At 35.4% G+C, this 25,165-nt stretch overlaps 2 protein-coding genes across 3 annotated transcripts in view; one reads left to right on the top strand and one right to left on the bottom strand.

The window, feature by feature from the left end:
* Positions 1-25,165, bottom strand: part of SPR (G protein-coupled sex peptide receptor) — a 2,424,528-nt gene that overhangs the window by 2,306,837 nt on the left and 92,526 nt on the right. The window lies entirely within an intron of this gene.
* On the top strand, positions 12,383-16,186 carry LOC145661206 (uncharacterized). The gene has a single exon (XM_081726660.1). It carries the CDS (start codon positions 12,383-12,385, stop codon positions 16,184-16,186), a length of 3,804 nt encoding a protein of 1,267 aa, XP_081582786.1.

Genomic DNA, 25,165 nt, shown 5'->3' with positions numbered 1-25,165 from the left:
CAGTATGTTTTCCTTCATTTAATAAGTGTGTTTATTAACTAAAGTACTGTACGTCGTACTTTACTGTACGTCTACATTCTTTTAGATTTGTTTTTCTTCTAATAACACATATACATCGTAAACAAGTTATGTGATTTGTGTGAAAATCTAGTATGCTTTATTCAATACACAGTATTTCGTTATTATCTGTTATTATCTGTTATTAGAGCATCTTGTAGTCGAAACTTTTGATTTTCGCAACTTAAATTTACTCAACTATAATACTGTAAGCCTTTTTAACCTTTATAGAGTAGGGCCCATGAAATGGTGATTTTCGTTTTAACCGAATTTTTCGTTAGCAACCAGGATCCGTTTCCATGGTGATGAGTTAATAGGGGGTGTACTGTAAACAATTTATAATGTGATTTTAATATGTCTGAATTTGTAATTTACTCAACAGAGTGCTTTAGTCGACAGTACAGCCACTAGCAATAATGATTGTATGAACCATGTATACTATTTTCTCTATAACTTATGTTCAAGTTCATTAAATTTGAAATCGTGTTTTGTGTTCTTATGCAACACCAAGTTTATGAAGGATGGCACCTACTACAAATGTGAGTTTCAAAACACGAACAGGGCATAAACCCGGTCACTTGGTGGATACACAGCCTTCACAATACAAATCATTCTTCTCCATTATCTCGACTCCACGATAGCTGCATTACAGGACAATTCAATTGATCCCTGCTTGTTTAAGATTAATTCTGTACAGTTCTGTAGAGAGTTGAATTCCAATTGATGAAATCCTCGGAAGTCACTCACCTTTCTAAAATTGTAGGGCGCAAAAAACCCATTTTCTTTGTAACTTTGTAAAAACATTTAATCTATTTTCCATGTAACTACTGAACTCGTTATGCTTAATGATAGGTATGATTGAGATCCATATTTTCGAGATATCATTATCTTAATAGATGATAGGTATTCAGAGCAATTAAAGGCAACACCATCATGATCATTAAACTGAAGGTTCTTTAGCCCCGTCAGGGCTTGAAGCGCTTTTTATTACTGCTGCTACAACACTAATGGAGTTATTTTAATTTTATGATAGTGTGTCAAAACATACATTCTCTTTTCATGCATTGGTTTCATTGAGTGTTTCATCTGGTTGTGAGTTTACATGGCTTTGGTGAGGTGTTCTGGTTTTGTGGAACCTTGCCGTGTGGGGTTACTGGGCTTTGGCATTTATTCTAATCTGGGGTTGGGATTAGCTGTTTTAGTATTTTTTTGATAAACGATTGTTCCCACTTCTCTTTCAGGTTTTTGAGTTTGTTGCTAGTTTCTATGATTGGCAGATGGGGAATTCGAAGTTTAGAAATAATCATTCATTAGTACAATATTGCGTAAGTGTATGAATATTACATGGCTGCCGCCATTTCGGATATAATATCAGCAGAAACATTTTTTTCGTGTTTATGTGTTTGTGTTTTCTTGTTGCTGTGTTTCCAGGTGGTTTGTAAATAATAAATGGTCAGAGTTTGTGAGTATTTGTAAGTTTCGCTTTAATTCTTGTCTAGTGACGTGGATGCTAGTTTCGAGTCGATGATTCTGTTACGGTGTGACATTATCCAATAATATTGTGATAGCCAAATTTGTGAGTTGTTGCATTGGTTTTCCTATCACACGTTTCATTATGTTTTTGATGGTATGCAAGATGATGAGAGTTTTTATCTAATCATTGTGTTGTATTGTGATGTATTGTGGTTCCTGTTTTATGTTCTATTTTTTTGTTTCTATTCCTGTATGATATAAGGATGGTGGCGATGGAAACAATAGTTTCTGCTTTTGCCTCTCCTGCCTATTGCCAGTTCTGGTCCTCTTAAGGGCCGGTACTTACATCAGTAGGGCTAGTACCATCTTCGGAGTCATTATTTCCGTGGATTGCTCGCTTTGCTGCCAAATTCGTCGGAACTAAAGAAAGCTTGTTTCCTGAAAATGCACTCTGAACGATCAACGTAACCGTCCATTTCTTTTCAAATTGTATTTTCTAAGGAAAAGAGGAAAAACTTTCGCAGACTGTACATGTAAGCAAAAGAACTGGCTGCCTCAGAGCAGTTTCGTAGTATTAGTCGAACACCTTAAATGTAATTCCTTAGCGATCAGATTGAACGTAACATTTATTGAATTCTGCCTTACCATCCAGAACGTATCACATACTTATTTCGAAAGGAATATGTAAAACTATTCTTGTACTTCGTCCATTAAAATTACCAATCTGCAGAAATGATAAAATGTTCGTACATTGTTCCGGATTGATTAATACAGTAGATCAAAAATTAATTTTAATTAATGCTTGGGATTGTATACAAGGCAAATACTCACACTGAGAATCAAATTAGAGACCCCATTCACGAAAGCACTGTTATAGCCACGTGTCTCAAAGAAGGCACTCCAACGTATTCATTTTAATATATTAATACTCACGAATGATATACTATAATTTATGTATTTACAGTCAGTGCATCATTTAGACTTTTTTGTTTGTTTGTTATCTCAGTTCAAGGTTATATTATTACCAGTCAAAGATTTTTTATTACAATAAAATAGTATGGTAATAGGATATAAACAAAGCATTTAGCTGAGGGCAACTTTTTTATTCTGTGAAGAGGTTTTTCGTCCTTTCTTTCGTGTGGCTTCTTGGTTCGTTTATAGCCTGATTGAAGAAGGCCTTTGTGGTTTGAAAAGGAACAACGGAGTCACAAGGCCCAGTTTATGGACCTTAAAATTCCTTTTTTGCATATCGTTTTTTTCCAAGACGAGTAAACAAGAGTCTTATCTCCAAGATAGTAGCTCTTAAGTGATTTTGGAGTCGTTTTTCAATGAGCGAAAGCTAGATTCAGTTTTGTACTCTATTAATGTTTCTCCCAGGGAATGATAAAAAGTGTAACCCAGTTTCTATCCTTTAATAATTCATTCTCTTTGTGTGTCATTCAATAGATATAGTCTTTCAAACAACAATTGATGTATTGTGTAATGTAAAATTCTCATACGTTATGATATTTCACTTTTTTGACTTTACTACTGAAATTCATGAGTTCGTAATAAAATTATAGCAAATATACATAATTCTTTTAAGATAAGCACGGCCAACAGTGTTTCCAAACTATGGTTTGAGGATCACGAGTGGTTCTCGAGGTGTGTCTTCTTTTCCTATCAGATTAACCATTAGCCGGAAAAACACAGAAGGAATATAATTCAAGTGAAATGCATATTCTTCATATTCGTATTCTACTATAGTTCAAAATCTCAAATAAATATTGATTATAATAATAAGAGGTTATGTCATTTAATAAGATATATATTTTAAAAAATTCTAATATCTTACACAGCCATGGTGGCTAAATGGTAGAGTGTTGACCTTTGGTACATGGGATCCTTGGGTCGATCCCAACTCGCACCAAGTGAGCCTTGTGGTGGACAAATACCGTGTACGTGGGTTTTCTCGGGGTTCTCCCGTTTCCTCCCAATTTCTTCTTTCCACCATTTCATTCATTTCACATCATCACCGTCTCCTTTAGCCTATCTGGCATAATCGTGGAAAAATAACACTTAAAGATTTCATTTAATTCATTTCTAATATCTTAAATAGATATATTGTTATAAAATACATTTGATAGACTTCAACCATTCTGAAAAAAAAAATTAGGATATTATTGCTTTCTTTCACTAACAAAAGATAGCCACAGTGGTGATTGTTGAAAGTGGATCAGAATGAATGGATCACTTAAAAAGTTGACTCACGCTGATAATGTGACGCAGCTGACCCACTTTACACATGACGCATTGGCTTAATTTATTTCCTACTTTTTCTTATTCCGTAGTACCATCCATCAAAGAGGAACAATCGTTTACCTCAGGAATATGAAACACATGACAGGATTAAATTAGGTAAAAGTTAAGTTTGAATACTACAGTGAGACTAAATTATACCGCTTGTAGTGAAAAATATGAGTTCTTTGTTATCCAGTGTTACCATATTTTGATTGAGAAGGGATTAGATAGAACTGTGTCAAAGTTAAGAAAAGCACAACTCATTTGACAGGCCATTTTGTTTTTCTAGAAATTGTACAATAATGAGTGCTTGGAATCAGAATAGGTGTATGAAATTAACACACGGAACTACTAAAAGAAACGTTTACTTGGAGTCTAGCGAAAATGATTGTGGTGAGAATTATTCTTCCTATTGTCCATACTGTGTCATTATATAATCTCATCAATTTTCTATATTTTTCTCAGGCATGGAAACTACAGATAAAAAACTTATTGCAGTGTAAGCCTTTAGAATTAATATTAATTACATAATTTAACATATAATAACTACAGTTTACTTCCCGTAATTTTTCTGGCATTATAGATATAGGATAAAATAAGGCTAACTTGCATACAATTCAAAAAACTTGCATATAATTACCAATATTCAAGCAATATTTCTTACAATGACGCAATGTATATTTAGGCATATTCTGAAAAGACTAGACTCACAATCGTTATTTTAAACGATTGTGCTTATAGTGATAGTCCTTAGTGGTCCTTTTTGAAAACCCTTAATTTTCGCGACCTCTTCTACAGAGGTAGAGAAGATTGCGCATGGCTATAACACTACAGAAACAATCTGATACGATAAACAAAATATAAAATATTTTATAAACATGGCAAAGCCGACAGCGAATGTTTGTATGCTATTATTATATGATACTATATTACTGAATATTAGTACTATAAAATCATAATTACGATTTAAATATGTCAGCATATTTCAATCTACTCAAAATTCATTTTCTTTTCATGCTAAGAACACTTACATAATAATAAAACCATAGAGTAATGATATAGTATAAAGAGGTTACAGTTGCTCTTTCCGCTGAAACTGTAGCGCCGCCACTCAAGGAAGTTGGATACTACGAACTAGTGAAAGCAAGAACAAATCACATCATTTAGAGCGCGTGAGTCTGATAGAATTAGCCAATGATACACTTAGCTACTGCCAATAGTAGACGATGCAGGTAGTTACAACTCTAGCCGGTAGGGTAGCCGAGTCGCTTTCGTTGCATTGTGGGAACGATTTGGATTTCCATTAGGAATATACGGAATGGTTCTTCAGGGTACTCAGTGAATAAAATTGTCTTATTCCTCTTCTTGAAGTTCCGACATGTGCTAAAAATTAAACTGTTTTCGCCAACATCACTACCAATAATAACAAGAATGACTTGTTTGTTCATCAGATGAAGTTTTAAGAACCATGGCTATATGAGACATGGATCTACAGTATAAGGTGGAATCCAAACGATCGTAAAGCATTAAACATTCTTCCACCAACAATCGAAAACGAGACCACGTGAACCAAATCATCTCGCGATACCCACTAGACTAGCGAAGAGGGTACAATAGGACTTATGCTAGCCCCATTTACAGGTTAATACTGTATACGCATAAAATCTATCAAGAGTTAAATGTAATGCAGATAACTTATAGGCTATATCATATATAAGTAAATCAAATTTTTCATATAAAAATGTACGAAAGACTGTTTTGTTGGATCAACGAAATTAAAATAAGGATATAGATATTCTATACAATAATTACATTTCAAAAATGTTATATTAATTCCAATACTAAGACAAAGGAACAAAAGAAGAACCTACATGTACGTTGAAATAAAAGATACAGAAGAACTATAAAAATCTAGATAATTGTAAAAGGTGTACTTACAAGTGTTTTATAAGTAGCTTAAGTTAGCATATTATTATTATTATTATTATTATTATTATTATTATTATTATTATTATTATTATTATTATTATTATTATTATTATTATTATTATTATTATTGAAGCGAATGTTAGCAAGTTCGTACCATTTGATATGACATATAACTAACTTTCGTAATGTATCTAACTTTCGTAAAATTTATCTAACTTTAATAAAGCTTCTTGTGTGTTTTCCTTGAGGCTTTTCCAAATACATTTATTTGCTTTTAGCTGAAAAGGTCAAGAGTTGAAGGGAATAAAACGGAGTAAATTCAGCTACGACTAGGAAGTTTTCACACACATTAACTGATAAAATTATTTACTCTAATTTTAATTAAGTGTATTCGTTTCTTGATTAAATAGCACGCGTTTTTTTAAAGATTTTCTCATCATTCCGATTTCTTGGAGCTAAAACGTATTAAAAATGAGTTTCGTTATAACATGTTTCATAAAACAAAGATGAGACTTAAAAGTTACTGTTTGTGCTTGGAGTTGAAAACATACAAGGAATTCATCCCGTTTCCCTCATCTCAGAAACCCATGTTTAGTTATAACTTCCTTAAACTTCTTAATATAGATTCTGGAGTAGTGGCGTATGATTGAGTTGAGTTGATTTTAGTTTAGCGTCCCTTTCAGCAGCGAGGCTATATGCGACGTGGACCTACTGATTAACGTGGAATCCGAACCACATGAGCTCCCGCCGGGAATAGAACCCGGGTCTCCCACGCCAAAGGCGCGTACGCTAACCGCTTAGCCACGGAGGAGCTCTAGTGGCGTATGGTGTACACCCCTTAAGACAGTATAGGTACACCATAAAACGTCTAAAGAACTGTTTAGAAATGTATGCAACACGATATTTTATCCTATACTTAATCTTAAACTATAACGATATTTTGTTACATTATCACATTCTTCTACTAAAAGAGTGTCTAGGATTTAGCATAAACTAGGGAACTGAACTCATAGGGAAAATCTAATGAACCTATTACAGTGTTTCCTACATAACATACTAAATTGTTAACATGAAATATAGTTAGCTAGCTTTGTTTCTGTCTAATCATAAGTAGATAAATATATTCTTGTTATTGGAAAGTATGGTTAATATTTAAGCAGTGGCGTATTTACGATTTTGTTTCGGGAGGGGCTTTGCTAACTTTCGGGGGGGGGGGGGGCTTTGCTTGAAACGTGAAAATTCTGCAAGATATTTCATATACATTACTATAGTAAGTAAGATTTCGGGGGGGGGCTTAAGCCCGGAAGCCCCCCCTAAATACGCCACTGTATTTAAGAGAAGAATTAAATCCTTTAATAATATTTGAACAAGAACGTTCATATGTATTGAAATAAAAGTGAAATCTTTAATGTCCGATGTTAATGGTCTTTAGCCTAATGAAATATACGTTAATGAATGTGTTTGGTTATGAAATCATTGGTTGAATGAGAATAGGGAAGGAAGCTGGAGAACTGCGAAAACGAAACCACCAACAAGGTTTGGCTAACATACCATGGAATCAAACAGGGCCACCTGCATCAGAGTCGAGCACTACTTTTGATCCAACATGCTTCCTTACACAAAAACATAGTTTTTGACGCATAAAAATGGTCTTCGAACTCAATTACTTTTAGCTCACTACACGTTAGACTCAAATAATAATAATATGTTGTTACTATTCATCTATTTATACCGATTATTGGAAAATACCTTGCCAATATCAAGAAATTTTCAAATCTTTTTAATACAATACGATACTAGAAGCAACTTCTTCTTACTGTAATACATTAGACTCTCGCAAATCCGGCCATTCCTGCACATATGGGTGCCGGATTAGCGGAAGTGACGGATTATTGAGTGTCTGACATGCAGTATATAAAGCATACGTAAAGAATACGAACAGTATGTAAAGCATCGTTTAACTAAGCATTGTTGCGCATGCGCACGATAATTTATTGTGCACATGTTTTTGGTTAGATGTGCTCCGGATTACTGAGAGGCCGGACTACTGAGGGCCGGATTAGCGAGAGTCTAGTGTACGTATATATTTATGTTATGTATACTCAAGAAGCATCACTTACGTGGAACAGTCTAGTTCTCAAATCTTGGTCCTTTATTTTTATTTTTATTGACGACTTGTCCTCAGTTATTGAACTCTGTAAATCATGGTTTCTCAACCTTAACCACCGGCGTAACAAAAGGCGTACTACCATCAGTCGTACGTACCACCAACAGTGTCTCGCGTACCGCAGATTGAGAGTCCCTGCTCTAAATTACTATTGCTTGCTTATTAATTATTGCTCGAGTAAAATACTTATTCCTAGAGAGCTTGAATGAGCTTACATATTTATTATTTGAGAAATTTGACATATGAACTACTATATGCTATTAACAAAGATACACTGATTGCTTTTAAAATAGAACCTAATTCGTATACAAAGGTGAAAGAAGCAATAATAAAAAAGGCTTTACGATAATTAAACAGGTATTTTATGATAATAATTAAATTGATCTGACGTGCTTCTTCATACGTAAAAGTGTGCTTAAATGTCATCGACACACAGAAATACACACACACACACACACACACACTTTATTTTAAATGACGCGTTTAGTGCACAAAAGAACCAAGTTTATTTTTTATTTTATTTTATTTTTTTTTAGTTCTTTTAGACATATTGTATCGTTAAGATGTCTATCAAAAGCTATCTTCAGAGCTTAAAAGATTGATGTCCAAATATTGGAAATAACTTATAATGTAAGGAGTAGTGTTACATTTTCCATGTATTCTAGCGAACCATAGGGGCAGCGGTGGCGCAGTGGTAGAGTGTTCACTTCTGATGCATTGGATCCCTGGTTCGACCTCAGCTTGTGCCAAGTGAACTTTGTGGTGGACGAACACCATGTGCGTGGGTTTTCTCGGAGTTCTCCCGTTTCCTCCCACTATCTTCATTCCACCATTTCATTCATTTCTTATCATCACTCTCTCCTTTAGCCTAACCGGCATAAGCGTGGGAAGTAAAACTCAAAAGATTTTATTTCATTTCATTTTTTCTAGCGTACCGTACAAACTTTGTCTATTTTTTTTACAACTTGGTAATTGGACTTGAATACCTTGTGCTCTGAGCGTCCATAAACTTTACTATAAAACTGTATATATATATATATATATATATATATATATATATATATATATATATATATATATATATATATACAAGCAGCGTTCACCCCGCTTCGCTGCGGTCACCCCGGAACGCAATAAACGTTGTTACTTAGATAATTTTTACTTTTTCGCTTTCAAGTGATATGATAAAAACCATAGAAGATTGCATTAAATGTTAACATTATATCGCCTGTCATTTATGTTAACCCGCCCCGCTTCGCTGCGGTCACCCCGGAACGCAATAAACTTTGTTACTTAGATAATTTTTACTTTTTCGCTTTCAAGTGATTGCAGTAAATGTTAACATTATAGCGCCTGTCATTTATGTTAACCCGCCGAGTGACACGGTCATGCGGGTTGCATATAAATACGTTTATTTTTACCTATGATGATCTAACAAAGGATTTGTACGTTATGGACACTTGAATGGTCAATTATCTCAAGACACTGGTAATTAAAAATTAAAGTGATATGATAAAAACCATCTAGGGTCCAAATCCTAATAACCCCCCAAAAATAAAAGAAATTGGTTCAGCCGTATTAGCGTGATGAGGGAACAAAGGATTTGTACGTTCTCTTTTATATATATATATATATATATATATATATATATATATATATATATATATTACATATATATATAGTAATATTACACAAGTTCCTCTAAGATATTTTGATGATTTGTTAGTGAATTTATAAAATACCAATAACCAAGTATCTTAAGGCAATAAAAACCAAGGATTTTTCCGATCAAAATGTAAGTACGTACCTCTCAAAAACCAGGCATTTTAAAATTAAAAAAGCCCCAAAACCAAGCAAAAAAAGCCCCCCCCAAAAAAAAACTAAAAAAAAACAAGCGTCCTAAAAGGTAATTACGATAAAGGAGTTCTTACAAACCAAGCTCCTAAAAAGTAAAAGTAATAAAAAAAACAATCGATAAAAATTAATGCTTTCTGCGACTGTGTTCTATTTTCAACACAGGCGTTGGTCTTCGTTCCTTAATAACAGATTAATTTTCAAAAGACCACTGACATAGAAAATTCTTTAATTATGTTCACATTTTTCACTTACTGATGTTTTCTCTCATTCACTTTTGCAAATGTAAGAAAAATGCCACTCATAATATTTCGAAAACGCACACTCTCTACTCCATTTTAATGAACTCAATGAGTCTGATTTCGTACAAGTTTGCGCCAACGTAACGGAATAAAGGGGCATAAATTTGCGATAATAGACGTAGCACCTTAGAATTTTTAGTTCCAGCTTTTTCGTTGCATTCGAATCCGCAAAATAAAGCGAAGTTAGTACGGAATGGGGCCCACGATCTCTTGCTCTCTATTTGTTTGATATATTGAATCGAAATCGAGGGTTTCGCGAGAAACGCTTTATGTAGAAACGCAAGCCGATAAGCACTGAGGCCGGTCTCTTCCGCAGGTTATTACCAACACGTTCTCTCGCGGGATTTTCTGAGTAGCTTGGTGGTAGTTATGCCGCCTGAGACATTGCTCGGTGAGCCTCCCAGCAGTGGTGCAAACCACGATTTCTTTAACAAACAATTTTTTTTCAACTTCGAAAATTGTTATCATATATTCTGTGCAAGGAAAATGAAGTAATTATAAATTATAATTTCTGAACGTAAATGGGTAGGCCGGGCCTCAGGGCCTCTTACGCCCCTTCGCCACTGGTTGTCCTCTAATATTTGTTTACAACCAACATGTAATGTTGAAAGCACATATAAAAGTTGCATTATAGTTTCCTTTTAGACGTGTTTTTGCTTTAATTTTACTTCTTAAACTTGAATGGTAGAAACAATATTGAAAATTATTCTAATTGATTTGAATCAGTAATCGTTTTAATTAATAGTTGAAAAAAATAAATGCAACTGAAACCACAACTAAAACCTTATTCCAGCACTGGCATTCCAATTTAGGACTTTATGCACTTCTTTTCCACTCCCAAAAGAAATTACAAAATGACAAAGCATATAACATTTGTTGTATCATTTTCCCTCCTCCCTTTTTTCCGCTTTGTATAAATGAGGACATTTCGTGTCTTTACGCCGTAGGTATTACGCTTCATTTCTCTTTGAACGCCATTTTGTTCAGCATCTAAAGAAATTCAAGCGAGCATTTCCATTTTAACGCGTTGTTCTTTCTGCTTTACAAGCCCAATAACCAGAAGAAGATGTCTCCCAACGTCGAGACTGAAGAAAAGGCGGTTGACATCAGATACCAGAGTTCGTGTGACAAGCTTGTTCAGGACGAAGAACACCACAATTACAATAGAAGACAAGGAAAAACATGACTAATTGTCACAGAGGAAACTTACAGTTGATATTTTCTCTGTCGACAAAACAAGGTTGCGGATGTTTAGAAATGACACACCAGAAGCTATATAATACAGTTCTCGAGAAACGCTGCCAAAGAGCAGGAAAAAAATATCCGAGTTGAAACTGTCGTGTAAGCAGAATACTATGTACACACCCAGTCTTTCATAGTTTGTGTTTTAATTTTGAATTTCTTCACGTAAACTTTTTTTTTTATTATTATGTTCAGAAATAACGCATACTGAAATTCTCACTATACTGTAACAGAACGAAACGTATTGAAAGTGTATGTTTTATGTATGCGGGAAAAGTACGGTTAGGTTACATGATATTAGGTAGCAGCGTTATGTATTTTACAAAATTTCTTTCTTTATGTAGGAAACATACATCGATGGGATTCCTCATGGTAAACTATTGAGAGCACAAATTATTTCGGTCCGTTTTCAAAAAGATGGCTGTAGCTGTCATGAATGTTTTATAGTAACAGCTTATTTCGGTAGTTTCAAAGAGAACATCTGTCGACAATATGCAGTTTATATCGCTTTGAGCTTCATACAAAAGCCCGTTTTTTTTTCTGTGTTGAATATTTCAAATTTTGTGCTAACTAAGCAGCGTTTGCGGGATATTTTAGTTTTCTCCTTTGTTGGAGGAAAAGTGCAGCTGAAGCACATCGAATGCTTGCAGAAGTTTATGGTGATAATTCTTCAACTGATAAATCATGGAGGGTGTTTAGTCCTAACTTGTTTATTTAAATTGTTTAGTTTTGTTTAAAGATGTTTGTTCAATGTAACTTGTTAGCTGTAGAAGAAGAAGAAGAAAGGGTAGGTGCTTGTTGAAACTGTGTATAGCAGCAGTGTGTGTGAGTGAGCGCGTAGCCTATAGCTACATCATCGTAGTGTTCAATGTGCATTTTATTTAACTCGGGAATTGTAAGAAATATTAACAATATTATTAAATCAAATTATTAAAGAACGAACCAGCGTTTGTGTGATACAGTCCATCATAAAGATTTGGTCCTCCGACCCAGATGTTAATACGTGTTTATGTGTTTTATGTGACCTACGTGCTAAGACTCGTGTGTTAACAAGAAAGAAAAAACTGTGTGGGCGACAATGGAAGCTTACAATTCCCGAAAACGTGTTTTAAAAGGAAAGGTCAATCGTGCTGAAAACTGCATAAACAATATCACAGAACAGGAAGATATTAGTGTAGTTCAAGTCTACAAAAACAAAGTGAGTGAACTGTCACGTGAAACAAATGAGCTTTTATTGCTAGCCAGTAACTTGTGTGCCGAAGAAGAAATTTATTTGGTGCAAGAAGAAGAGCTTGCTGCTATTGAAGATAGACTTACAAAGCTTAACGTGAAATTAGTGGAAGTGCAGGGTAAAATATCTCACGCTTCTTCTAGTGATGTGAATAATCAAAAAAACACAACAGAAATTCGACTTCCAAAATTGCAGTTGCCATGCTTTAGTGGGAACTTAAATGATTGGCTTTCGTTTCGTGATTTGTTTATCGCAGCAGTGCATAATAATGAAAAATTGACGGGTGCACAAAAACTTCAGTACTTAAAAACTAGTCTGCAAGGTGAAGCAGCAACACTTATTCAATCTATACAAATAACTGACGATAACTATAAAGAAGCTTGGGACCTGCTAAATTTAAGGTATCAAAATAAACGAGAATTAGTCACGTCCATCTTGCGGCGCTTTGTGAGTCAAGGTCAAGTGCAGCAAGAATCAGCTGGCGCGTTACGTCGGTTGTTGGATACAAGTGTTGAGTGTGTGCGATCGTTATCAGTGTTGGACATAAAAGTGAACGAATGGGATCCTTTGCTTATATTTCATATAACAGAGAAGCTAGACAGTGAAACAAAGAGGCAGTGGGAACTTTCATTGTCAGACAGTGAACTACCAACATTCGACCAATTGGTGAAATTCATAGATCATAGGTGTCGCGCATTAGCAAGTAGCACTTCAAATGCAAAATCAACCCCACCTAGTGAACCAAACAAGAGTAATAAAAAATCAACAATAGCGCATCATGCTTCAGCTCAATTTTCGTGTTGCCAGTGCAAAAGCAAAAATCATCCTTTGCATAAATGTGATGACTTTCTTTCGCTGTCAGTTGACGAACGTCATTCTTTAGTGAAAAACAAAGCATTATGCTTTAATTGCTTACAATCTAATCATAAACTGTCCAGTTGCAAATCAGCATCGTGTCGTGAGTGTGGCAAACGTCATCATACTTTACTTCATTTTCCAAATAAACAGAACTCAGGTGTTTCAGTGGGGACTCATTTTTCAAGTGAAACTAATGTGCAACATGCAGTGTTATTACAGACTGCAGTAGTGATGGTGAAGGATTCATATGGTAATTTACAACCTGTGAGAGCCTTGTTAGATTCAGCCAGTGAAAAAAGCTTTGTGTCAGAAAACTGCATACAACGACTCGGTTTACAAAAACAACCGGTTTATGTACATGTTTCGGGACTGAGTTCCAGTAATGTTGCTCGGGCAAAAGGTGTTGTTAATATTGTGTTTACATCAAGTTATGATGTTAAATCAGAATTTTCTATAGAAGCGTTAGTGTTGCCAAAGGTAACAGGTATGCTACCAAAACGGTATATTCATAAAAGCAAGCAGTGGTCGCATGTTAACAACTTAACATTAGCAGATCCGAATTTTAATGTTCCTGACAGAATCGATCTGTTATTGGGTGCAGATATTTACCCTCAATTGCTATTGGCGGGTGTGTGTAATGGTGTTAATGGTTCTCCCGTAGCAGTGAATACCAAATTAGGATGGGTGTTGTTTGGTTCTATTGGCGACGATGAAGTGCGACGTAAAGAATTCACAGCGTCAACATATCATATCCAGTGCAACAGTGAAAGAATTTTGCAACAGTTTTGGGAATTGGAAGATATTCCTACACAAAAAATAATGTCGTCAGAAGAAAAACAGTGTGAAATTTATTTCGAGAAGACCCACCAAAGAGATGAGACAGGTAGGTTTCATATGCAATTACCGTTTCGTGACAACAGTGCAAGACTTGGTGAGTCACGTGAAGTGGCAATTAAACGCCTTAAGCAAGTAGAAAGTCGGTTGAAGAAGAGGCCTAAAATGCGTCGATTATATGTAGATTTTATGCACGAGTATGAGGTACTTGGGCATATGGAGATTATTCCAGAAAGTGAAATACTGAAACCAAACAGTGAAGTGTGTTATTTACCTCATCACGCAGTATTGAAAGATTCCAGTTCTACAACAAAACTGAGAGTAGTTTTTGATGGTAGTTGTAAAACTTCATCTAATGTGTCATTGAATGATAAGTTACTTGTCGGACCTAGGTTACAGTGTGACTTAATTCCATTACTTGTGCGTTTTAGACAACATAATGTGGCATTGACGGCTGATATTGAGAAAATGTATAGACAGGTGAGAATCCAACCCGAACATAGAGACTTCCAGCGAATTGTGTGGCGTGAGAAACCTAATCTTCCGATCAAAGATTACAGGCTTGTGACGGTAACTTATGGTACAGCTTCAGCACCGTATTTAGCGGTGAAAAGTTTGCAGCAATTAGCGAAATATGAAGAGGAATCATTTCCTATCGCAGCGGCTGTAGCGATGCAAGACTTTTTTGTTGATGACTTGATCAGTGGTGCCAACTCAGTTAGTGAAGCAATTCAGTTACAAGAACAACTCAGTGCATTATTGCAGAAAGGAGGTTTTGAACTGAGAAAATGGGCATCCAACAGTCCCAACGTTTTGGACTCCGTACCCTCCCATTTGAAGCAAGCGACAAGTAGTTTAGACTTTGATAGTAGTAATTCAGTGAAAACGTTAGGAATTCTGTGGTATCCATCAAATGATGTATTTTCGTATAATGTCAATCTTGTGTCAGTTAAGTCAGTTGTAACTAAGCGTAATATTTTATCAGAAAGTGCAAAAGTGTTCGATCCATTAGGTTTGATTTCTCCAACTACTATTATTGCGAAAATATTATTGCAAGAAATTTGGAAACTAAATTTAGAATGGGACAGTCCAGTTCCTGAATGGATTTTGAGGAAATGGAGGAATTACTACTCAGAGCTTTCTTTATTGAAAAACATCAAAATCAACAGGTGTATCACTATCACTCAAGCTACGAGAAGAGAGTTAATAGGATTATGTGATTCTTCCGAAAAAGCCTATTGTGGAGTGGTGTATATGAGGTCTGTATCTCAAGACGGCCAAGTGAGTGTGAACATTGTTATGGGAAAAACGAAGGTTGCTCCAATCAAACAAGTGTCCTTGCCCCGATTAGAGCTCTGTGGTGCCTTGCTATTAGCTAAAATGATGAATCTCATATTAAATTCATTACGTTTGGAAGTGCATGATGTAATTGCCTATTCTGACTCTACTGTTGTGTTATCGTGGCTGAATTCGGATTCAAGCAGATGGAAAGTATTTGTCGCGAATCGTGTAGCAAAGATTCAAACTCTTTTGCCATCAGTGAAGTGGCTCAAAGTGGATTCAAAGAATAATCCAGCAGACTGTGGTTCTCGAGGTTTATTACCTTCTTCCTTACTTGCACATCACTTATGGTTCTCAGGCCCAGAGTGGCTCAGAAACCCCATTCTCCCAGAGTGCAATGAATATACAGTGGATTCAAAGTTAGTCAACCAAGAGGAAAGAAAACATATAGTTTGTATGCATGTTCATGTTGATACCTCCATTATTGACAATTGTTCATCGTTGGTGAAACTTGAGCGAATTGTTGCATATTGTAAGCGCTTTATTAATAATTGTCGTGTGTCGCAAGAAAACAAGCATACAGGTCTACTTAGAGTAACAGAACTTTTCCATTTACATATTGTTTCAATTTTTACAGTTCTTTCAAATATTACTAATTCATCTTTGTGTGTATCTTGAACTAGATTGTTCAAGGGTGGGGGCTATGTTTAGTCCTAACTTGTTTATTTAAATTGTTTAGTTTTGTTTAAAGATGTTTGTTCAATGTAACTTGTTAGCTGTAGAAGAAGAAGAAGAAAGGGTAGGTGCTTGTTGAAACTGTGTATAGCAGCAGTGTGTGTGAGTGAGCGCGTAGCCTATAGCTACATCATCGTAGTGTTCAATGTGCATTTTATTTAACTCGGGAATTGTAAGAAATATTAACAATATTATTAAATCAAATTATTAAAGAACGAACCAGCGTTTGTGTGATACAGTCCATCAGAGGGAATTTTCGACTTTTCAAAAATTGTGATTTCAGCGTTGAAGACAAATCTCGCTCTGAACAGCCAAAAAAGAAAAAAAAGAAAAGAAAAAAAGAAAAAAACGAAAACAGAGAATTAGAGGCATTACTTGATGAAGACCCGAGTCAAACACAAGAGGAGCTTGCAGAATCATTGAAAGTTACACAACAGTTTCCGTACGTTCAAAATCCATGGAATTGATTCACAAACAAGACAATTTGGTGCCTTATGAACTGGAACAGAGAGACGTTCAAATTTGATTTTTCACTTGCGAGCAGCTGACTTAAAGGCAACAAAGAAAGTTTTTTAATTTTTTTTTTTACATCGGATTGTGACTGGGGATGAGAAATGGATATTCTACAATGCCAAGAAGAAAAAAATACTACGCTATGCCCGGCCAATCGTTGCCATCCACCTCAACATCAGCACTAAATCCGAATATTTTTGGTTCGAAGGTATCTAGTGGAAATAAAAGAGTGTTGTATACTATGAGCTGCTGGCGGTTCAAGTGCGGCCGATCGGTATGTGCTTCAATTGATTCGTTTGAGCGATGCATTACAAGAAAAGGGGCCGGAATACGAGGAAATTCATGACAAAGTTATCGGCCTCATGTCGCAGAAATTATTTGGAAACGTTCTGGTTGGAAATTTAACTGCACCCGCCGTATTTGCCGGACATTGCTCCTTCTGATTAGTGGTTGTTGCGACGGATGCAGCACGATTTGGTAGGTCACCGGTTCACTTCTTTCCAGAAATCGAAAATAGGCTCCTAACTTGGATCACATCAAAAGACGAGGCATTTTTTTTTTAGATGGAATTTGAAAACTGACTGAGAGGTGGAAAAAAGTAGTAGCTAGGTAAATTTTTTGATTAATGTTTTCATTCATTTTTTTTTTCTGAAATAAATGCATTTTTGACCACAAACAAATGTACCAAACTAATTTGGAATCCCATATATAGAAGTCTGAAGAAGCATATCGACCATTATCATTGCACAGTACGATCATTGTATAAGGTCATACCTTTGATTCCTAGGTATTTTGGTACTTTACATTAATTAGTTGTTTTCGACAACTTTTTGGATCTTCTGCTAATTTCCTTCACGCCAAGTCAGGTAGAGGGCAGCACAGCAAGCGACAACTATTAGCCTGACTATAAACTTATAGACAAGCAACAACTATTAGTCTGACTATAAACTAACAGACAAGTAACAACTATTAGCCTGACTATAAACTAATAGACAAGTAACAACTATTAGCCTGATTACAAACTAATAGACAAGCGACCACTATTAACATGACTATAAACTAATAGACAAATAACAACTATTAGCCTGACTATAAACTAATAGACAATTTAGAACTATTAGCCTGATTATAAACTAATATACAAGTAACAACTATTAGCCTAACTATAAACTAATAGACAAGTAACAACTATTACCCTGATTATAAACTAATAGACAAGTAACAACTATTAGCCTGACTATAAACTAATAGACAAGTAACAACTATTAGTCTGACTATAAACTAACAGACAAGTAACAACTATTAGCCTGACTATAAACTAATAGACAAGTAACAACTATTAGCCTGATTACAAACTAATAGACAAGCGACCACAATTAACATGACTATAAACTAATAGACAAATAACAACTATTAGCCTGACTATAAACTAATAGACAAGTAACAACTATTAGCCTGACTATAAACTAACAGACAAGTAACAACTATTAGCCTGACTATAAACTAATAGACAAGTAACAACTATTACCCTGATTATAAACTAATAGACAAGCGACCACTATTAACCTGACTATAAACTAATAGACAAATAACAACTATTAGCCTGACTATAAACTAATAGACAAGTAACAACTATTAGCCTGACTATAAACTAACAGACAAGTAACAACTATTAGCCTGACAATAAACTAATAGACAAGCAACAACTATTAGCCTGACTATAAACTAATAGCCAAGCGACAACTATTAGCCTGACTATGAACTAATAGACAAGCGACAATTATTACACTGAATATGAATTATTAGAAATTAGCGTGACTTACAGACTAAGGGGTCTTGATTTTATAATAAAGATCTTTTGGGATTAAGGGGTCAGTAGAAAAAAAGGAACATTTACAAGTAGAAGTGAATTCAGTCTTTACTACAATGTACTTTCTAATATAAGCTTCGAAGTTTAAACCAAGTTTCTAAATCCTTTGTCAGATTTTCTTCGCGCAATTCCTTTCAAGAAACAAAGGTATTTTTTTTTCTTTTTGTTATGTCTTCAGATTCTTACAATGACATTTTGGATGTTTCACAATAAGAGTAATCCGAAACAAAGTCTTAGGAACTTCTGCTTCGCTTGAGGTTGCGTTGTGGCATTAACAACTTCCTGGACGATAAGAACTGATTTACAAAATAGAAGAAACACGACCAATGAGGTCGGAAACGGTACTGAATTGTTTTCAAGTAGACAATGTTGTGTACTTTTGCTGTGTTACAAATTAAGTAATAGCTATGGTTTAATGAGAATCCTGTGAATATCTTCATCGGTAGAAGTTCTGATTAAGTTAATTGAAGATTCTTCTCATTCACCTTCAATCTACCCTGAAGAACTATAGTTAGAAAGTTCATTATTGCTCTACCTTGCTTAAAAGCAGATATTTTTAGCTCTGTAACGCCACAATTTTCTTTTTCCGTTCACTGTAACCCACATACGGAGAAACTGAGTGAAACCTGCGATGACAAAAGCAATTGTGATCAAAGATGGGAATTAATTACTGGAGTCTCACAGATTCAGGTTCATTCCAGTGATGGAACGCGTCATGAAATCCAAGACTCGTGACACGGATGATCCAGAGGACAGGGGCGGATCCAGGGCGGACTGGAGGGTTGTAATACTGCTACTTTGAGCTACTTTTAAGAGCTCCAAACTCTGGAAGGGTTTTATTTACATATAAAATAAAAAAGCCTGTTATCGCCGCCCCTGGGTCCACCCCTGCCAGAGGAACTCAGACCCATCACTCACCAGGCCCATGACTCATTCAGACAGACCATAATCCCGAGTAAACTGTTTCGATTCGGAGTGTTGTAGATAGACTCATGGCCCGGTGGCTGGGAGATTAGGAAACATTGTCATACACATGGGGAGTATGCGAAAGTCTGTTAATATTTTTAACAAACACAATTCTTTCATATCTCTCTTCTTCTTCTCACTAAAGCTATAATTTTATTTCCTTTTTGTTCTTTGTGTCTGCTTATGTCAAAGCATTGCACTGAAAGATTACTACAAGGTTTATCGGAGTACAAAAAATAAACTACTTTTTTTGTGAAGATTTTCAAAGATTAATAGAGTGAGTCTATAAAACCTGTCGTTTATACATAATATAAAACATGTAGCGAAAACATGTAGTGTACATAGTATAAAACATGTAAAACATGTTGTGTGACTCCAAACGATGCTAATAAAAGCCATACCAGAAATAAAACAAATGAATATTTAAGCTCGAATAGTAAACATCACTAATCAACATTAAAATTCTGCAGTAATGTTGCAGAGCTGATTTAGTCTTCTTCCGGATGGCTGGGTCTGTTTGCATTTCCAGGTCAAATCGGAACTTAGAAGCGAGACTCAGGCCACGATGACTCGGACAAAAGTCATGACCTAAGTAACATAAGTGATCTTGTGACTCACGACCCGTTCCAGTCAGCGGCTCGCGTTTATTAATCTAAATGGGGCTCGGAGATACTAATCTCGCTGGGACCCATGCTTACTAATCCAAATTGTACTGAAGCTCCCTCGGGTTTTGTTAATCTAAATAGGGATCGAGCTCATTTGAGCTGGCACTCAGCTTATCGCTCGGGATTTTGATTATCTCTAGTGGTACTCTAAGTCTTGGAAAGCAATTGAAATAGTATATTATTAATTATTGATAAGAGAATTATTCTGTAGTGAAGCCAATGATATGTTAATTATATAAATTACTAGTTATAAATATCACAAAATTGAACTTTCCAAGGCTACGTTGCCAACATAAGAAAGTACATAAATTTACGTATTCCACAAAATTTCATATATTTACAGAGTGAGTGAAAAATAACTATATATTATAAAACTGTTATAAGTTTTGCAATATTGATACTTATTAGAAGAATATGTACACATCCTTCGTTACATAAGTAGCAAAATAATATGTTAGATCTCAACATAAGCAGCAGTGTTGTTAACAATTTCCTCAAACGGTCAGAGATACAATTAATACTTTTCTGAACGAAGTCAGTTCTAAGGTTGTTGGTAAAAAAAATTTGAATCCTTGCCTCCAAATCGTCCATTGTGCAAGGTTTGTACTTGTACACTTTCTGCTTAGTATAGACCCTCAAGAAAAAACACACAGCAAGATCTGGACTTTTTGCTGACCATTCGTGAAGTTCACACCGTCCAAGCAACCGTCCAGATAACTTCTAGTTTAACCACTCGCGAACAATTACTGCAAAGTGAGGTGGTCCACCATCTTGCATGAAAATCAGGTCATCAATGTTTCTTCCCATTATGATACTGTATGTCTCACGTAATCTTGAAGCATCTTCAAGGTAAAGGTTAGCATTCGTTGTTTCATACAGAACATATGAGCTAACGAATCGTTTTGCTGTCATTTCGCTCTCTACAGTATAGTCACTCTGAGATGAGTTTGCTCCCGCTCAACAGTCTTTTGCGGATAATTATCACGCGATGGCCAGTAATGGCAGTTATGGAAATTGACAAAGCTCCCAAAATTGAATACAACCTCTCCACACCATAAGATGTTTTCAAGCAGATGTGGCCAGTCTTCGTGCCATGCCAACATTAATTCCCCGAATTCTATCCTTCGGATAATCCTCGAATTTCAACTCATACATAATGGACTTTTCATTGGTGAAAATTTAGTTCTTTGTGCAATATATATCCAGTTTCATAAGCTGCCTCACTTGCTGAATTTTTCAGGCTGCGGACAAATATTTCTTGAAGCCTTACCATATTTTCCTCGGACATTATGTGGATGGGCAGCGACTTCTTCTTACGTCTTTCACAGAGGTTATGTTTATTAACTTATTCATGACAGTTTTTATTTATCTCTGGACGAATTGTAGCATTCACCCAATTCACTATACCACCATCTCTACACTAAAACGATTGATTTTCACACTTCATAACGTGCAATATCTGAGCTCGCTCATAAACAGATAATCGGTCCGCCATATTTACATTGCGCGTGCTGCTTCCAGTGGCTAAAAATGGAACTAAGTGAAACAGGCAATTTGAAATACTTTATATTATGGCACTTTTCAACAAGAAATTAATAATATTAAATAATTAATAGTATTATTATTTTATAGAATAGTGAAAAACAGTTATTTTACACACAGTTGGTATTTAATCAAATACATATTTACACAGGGATTATTTGTGCTTATTATATACAACATTCATGCAAATTATATACTAATTTCTTGCATGCGTCAACTTTTTACATTAAACCCAAAAACACTTCCTAAAAAGAATAAAGGTCTACGGTGGCTCAGTGGTAGAGTGTTCACCTCTGGTGCTCGGGGTCCCGGGTTCCATCCCAGCCCGCGCCAAGTGAACTTTGTGATGGACAAACACTGTGTGCGTGGGTTTCTCGGGGTTCTCCCATTTTATTCATTCCACCATTTCATTCATTACTCATCATCATCGTCTCCTTTAGCCTAACCGGCATAATCGTGGGACGTAAAACTCAAAGATTTCATTTCATTTCATTAAAAAGAATAAAATATTCTGCATATGTCCAAAATATATACCAAAAATATGCATCCTATATCCAAAATATATACCAGTTACTGCGTTAAATAAAATATCATTACAGTTTTTTTTTTTTTTTTTTTTTTTTTTGTAATTGAGTTATAACAAAATTTAGCAATTACAGGATTTTAAGCAATATTGCCAACTTTGCCAACAGGTTAATCATATCTCCGAAACGGTTTCACATATCAAATTCTATGTATAAACAGCATTATGATCTTTATGGTTATAGTAAACTAATTATGCTTTGGGATCTCATTCAGCAGTTTTTCGAAGAAAAAATAAGTCGAGTTCAATTCTTTGTAACTTTGTTTCTATTTACTCGAAATACGTCATATCTTGGTCAGAGTATTGAACACTGAGTTACTTTTGACATGGATTCACTTGCGTTATTTCTGCTATTGTCTGTTTGAGAAATTATAGCGTCGTTACTCTTACGAGTGACACTAAATAATAAATATGTAAGTTTTTGATTAATATGTAAATTAAAAATATGTAACAACCTGGGGGTAGCGCTTTTGAAGAAATAAAAGTTTATGTTTTTCACTAGTATCTCTATATACAAATCGAAGTCCTGAGTGAGTGAGTGACTAATCAACTTCCTTCACGTACAAACAGCGTGAGCTAGAACCTTGAAATTTTCACAGTGAATAGGACATATAACGTAAGGTACTGTACAAATCCACTACGGAAGGATTTTTGAAAATTCGAAGAGCAAGAGAGGGGATGAGTGTGGCAATTATTATAGTAAAAATGTTCATATCCCCGAAACTCAAAAAGATAGAAACATATAATTTGATATGTGGATTTCTCATTTAAAATAATTAGACACGTATTTAATCGTTTCCAATAGCTTTTCTGAGAGGGAAGAAAATGATGGGAAGAAAGAAAAGGATGTAGTTAAATTGTTATAATAGGATGACTATATCTCGACATCCTTTAAGGTCACAAATGATTAAAGACATTAATTTAATATCAGCGCTCCGTGATCTTTTCAATACAAGAAAAGAAAAAAGAGGGAAGAAAATGGGTAGAATTTGCAATTGTTGAAGTTAATGGCCATATCTCGAAATGCCTAAAAATTAGAGGCATGAGATTTGCCGTTTAGACTTTTCATTTAAAGCGCACATGCCTTCAGCGCATAAGACCCGAGGTTTTATTCCCGGTGGGAGCTCATGGGGTGTGGATTCCAAGTTAAGCTTAGATTCAGTGGTCGAAGTGAGACAGTATGCGGCGGTATGCCATACTGCCTCTGGTTTTCCAGTGATGGAGGCATATCGCCTCTGTTTTTTCAATGATCAAGACATACAGTCACTAGAGAGTACATGCTAAATACCTTTAATAAATCCACTTTTAACACAGTAATTGACGAATAGCCTTGCACATAAAAGATTTTCATTTTGTATGTAGAAATAATTTCTAAATTGACAACACCCACATCTTTTTGTTATCTTCTTCCTATCTTTTGTTTCTAAAATGAGGTGTCTTTAAAGAAATAAATCTAGTTTATATTTTGATATGCCATTTTGAGTTTTCATTCTTATGTATGTGAATTGTCTTGCCTTATGCATATAAATGTTGTGTTTCCAGCATGGACGAATTTAGGGATTTAGGGGTTGTCTGCTGTGGGGGGTTGGACCTTCCGGTGGTTTGGATTACCCCTCAGTTGAGCGAGGGATCCAGGAGTTTTCCCGCAGGAAATTGTTAACATAAACACTCGGTTTTTGAGAATTTTCATGTATAATTCTCTATAATACAACATAAGGAGATTTTTTTTTTATTTTTTTCAGAAAGTTGTTGGCGGGGAATCAAAGTTTTTCCATGTTCCCCCGTAACTAGATACAGAGAAGCTCTCCAATAGTTTTCAATCATTATGTAAATAGAAGCGCAATCTTTTAGGCAACGTACTCTCACTATATTTTAACATTTAGATAACCGGTATGTCGAGTCAAGATCGTAATGAAACATACCGCCTCTGCTTTTTTACCACTTCGAACACTGCTTAGATCCATGCCTTATAAAATCTCGGCTGTGAACGGGACGCTACATTCCAAATCGACCATCGAAAGGTAGAACTCCAACCAGGTTGCTTTGCCTGACAACTTTCCTAACTACTAAAGAATCACTGAAAATTAACTTCGTGACGAATAAGTCTTATTTCTAGCAATTCGATTTAAATAATATACGAGTAAAATCAAATCTTTAACACACAAATAACAACTAATAATTGAGGCGTTTCATGGCAAAATGGCGTAACTCAGTTTTGAGACATTGTGAGATGTTGAGACTTTTATTAGAATCGATATAGAAAAAAAACAGACAAAATTGGTTCTTTGTGCTGCCATCTTTTGGCCTATGGAGTGGTCTTTTATCTCTGAGGTACTCAACTTTGCCATCCAACAGGTTATGGTTTCAAGTTTACGGAAATGACTTTATCTGTTATTATTATTATTATTATTATTAATAAGTTGGCATCCAACGCCTCGATTATGTTAAAGATGACAAGTTAAGTATAATTACAGCTCACAGATGACGAGAAGAACCCTAAAACAGCGGTAGAGGGGAAAGGGGTAGAGGGGTCAACGACACGGTCAAGTCCATTTTCGATTTTTGAGGTGTGGTCTATACTTTGATGTCGTCTGCCACTCCGAGTAAAGTTATCAGTGTGCTATTCCGTGATGTCATTTGAAACTCCCGTGGGAAAAGTAGGCGAGCCCATACCTACGTCACACTACTTCTGCTAGGGTTCTTCTCGTCATCTGTGAGCTGTACTTTCGGTAGTAGTTGTTGTTAGTGGATAAAGAGAACAGAGATAACAGGATGGGAATTTA

Source organism: Thermobia domestica, chromosome 9, assembly GCF_964235325.1.
Source record: "Thermobia domestica chromosome 9, izTheDome1.hap1.1, whole genome shotgun sequence".
NCBI classification, from domain to species: Eukaryota; Metazoa; Arthropoda; class Insecta; order Zygentoma; family Lepismatidae; genus Thermobia; species Thermobia domestica.
The sequence above is the reverse complement of the archived record's forward strand: the minus strand, read 5'-3'. Positions and strand labels throughout refer to the sequence as shown.

Coding starts and splice junctions, on each gene's coding strand:
- LOC145661206 (XM_081726660.1), top strand. CDS start 12,383: ATGGAAGCTTACAATTCCCGAAAACGTGTTTTAAAAGGAAAGGTCAAT.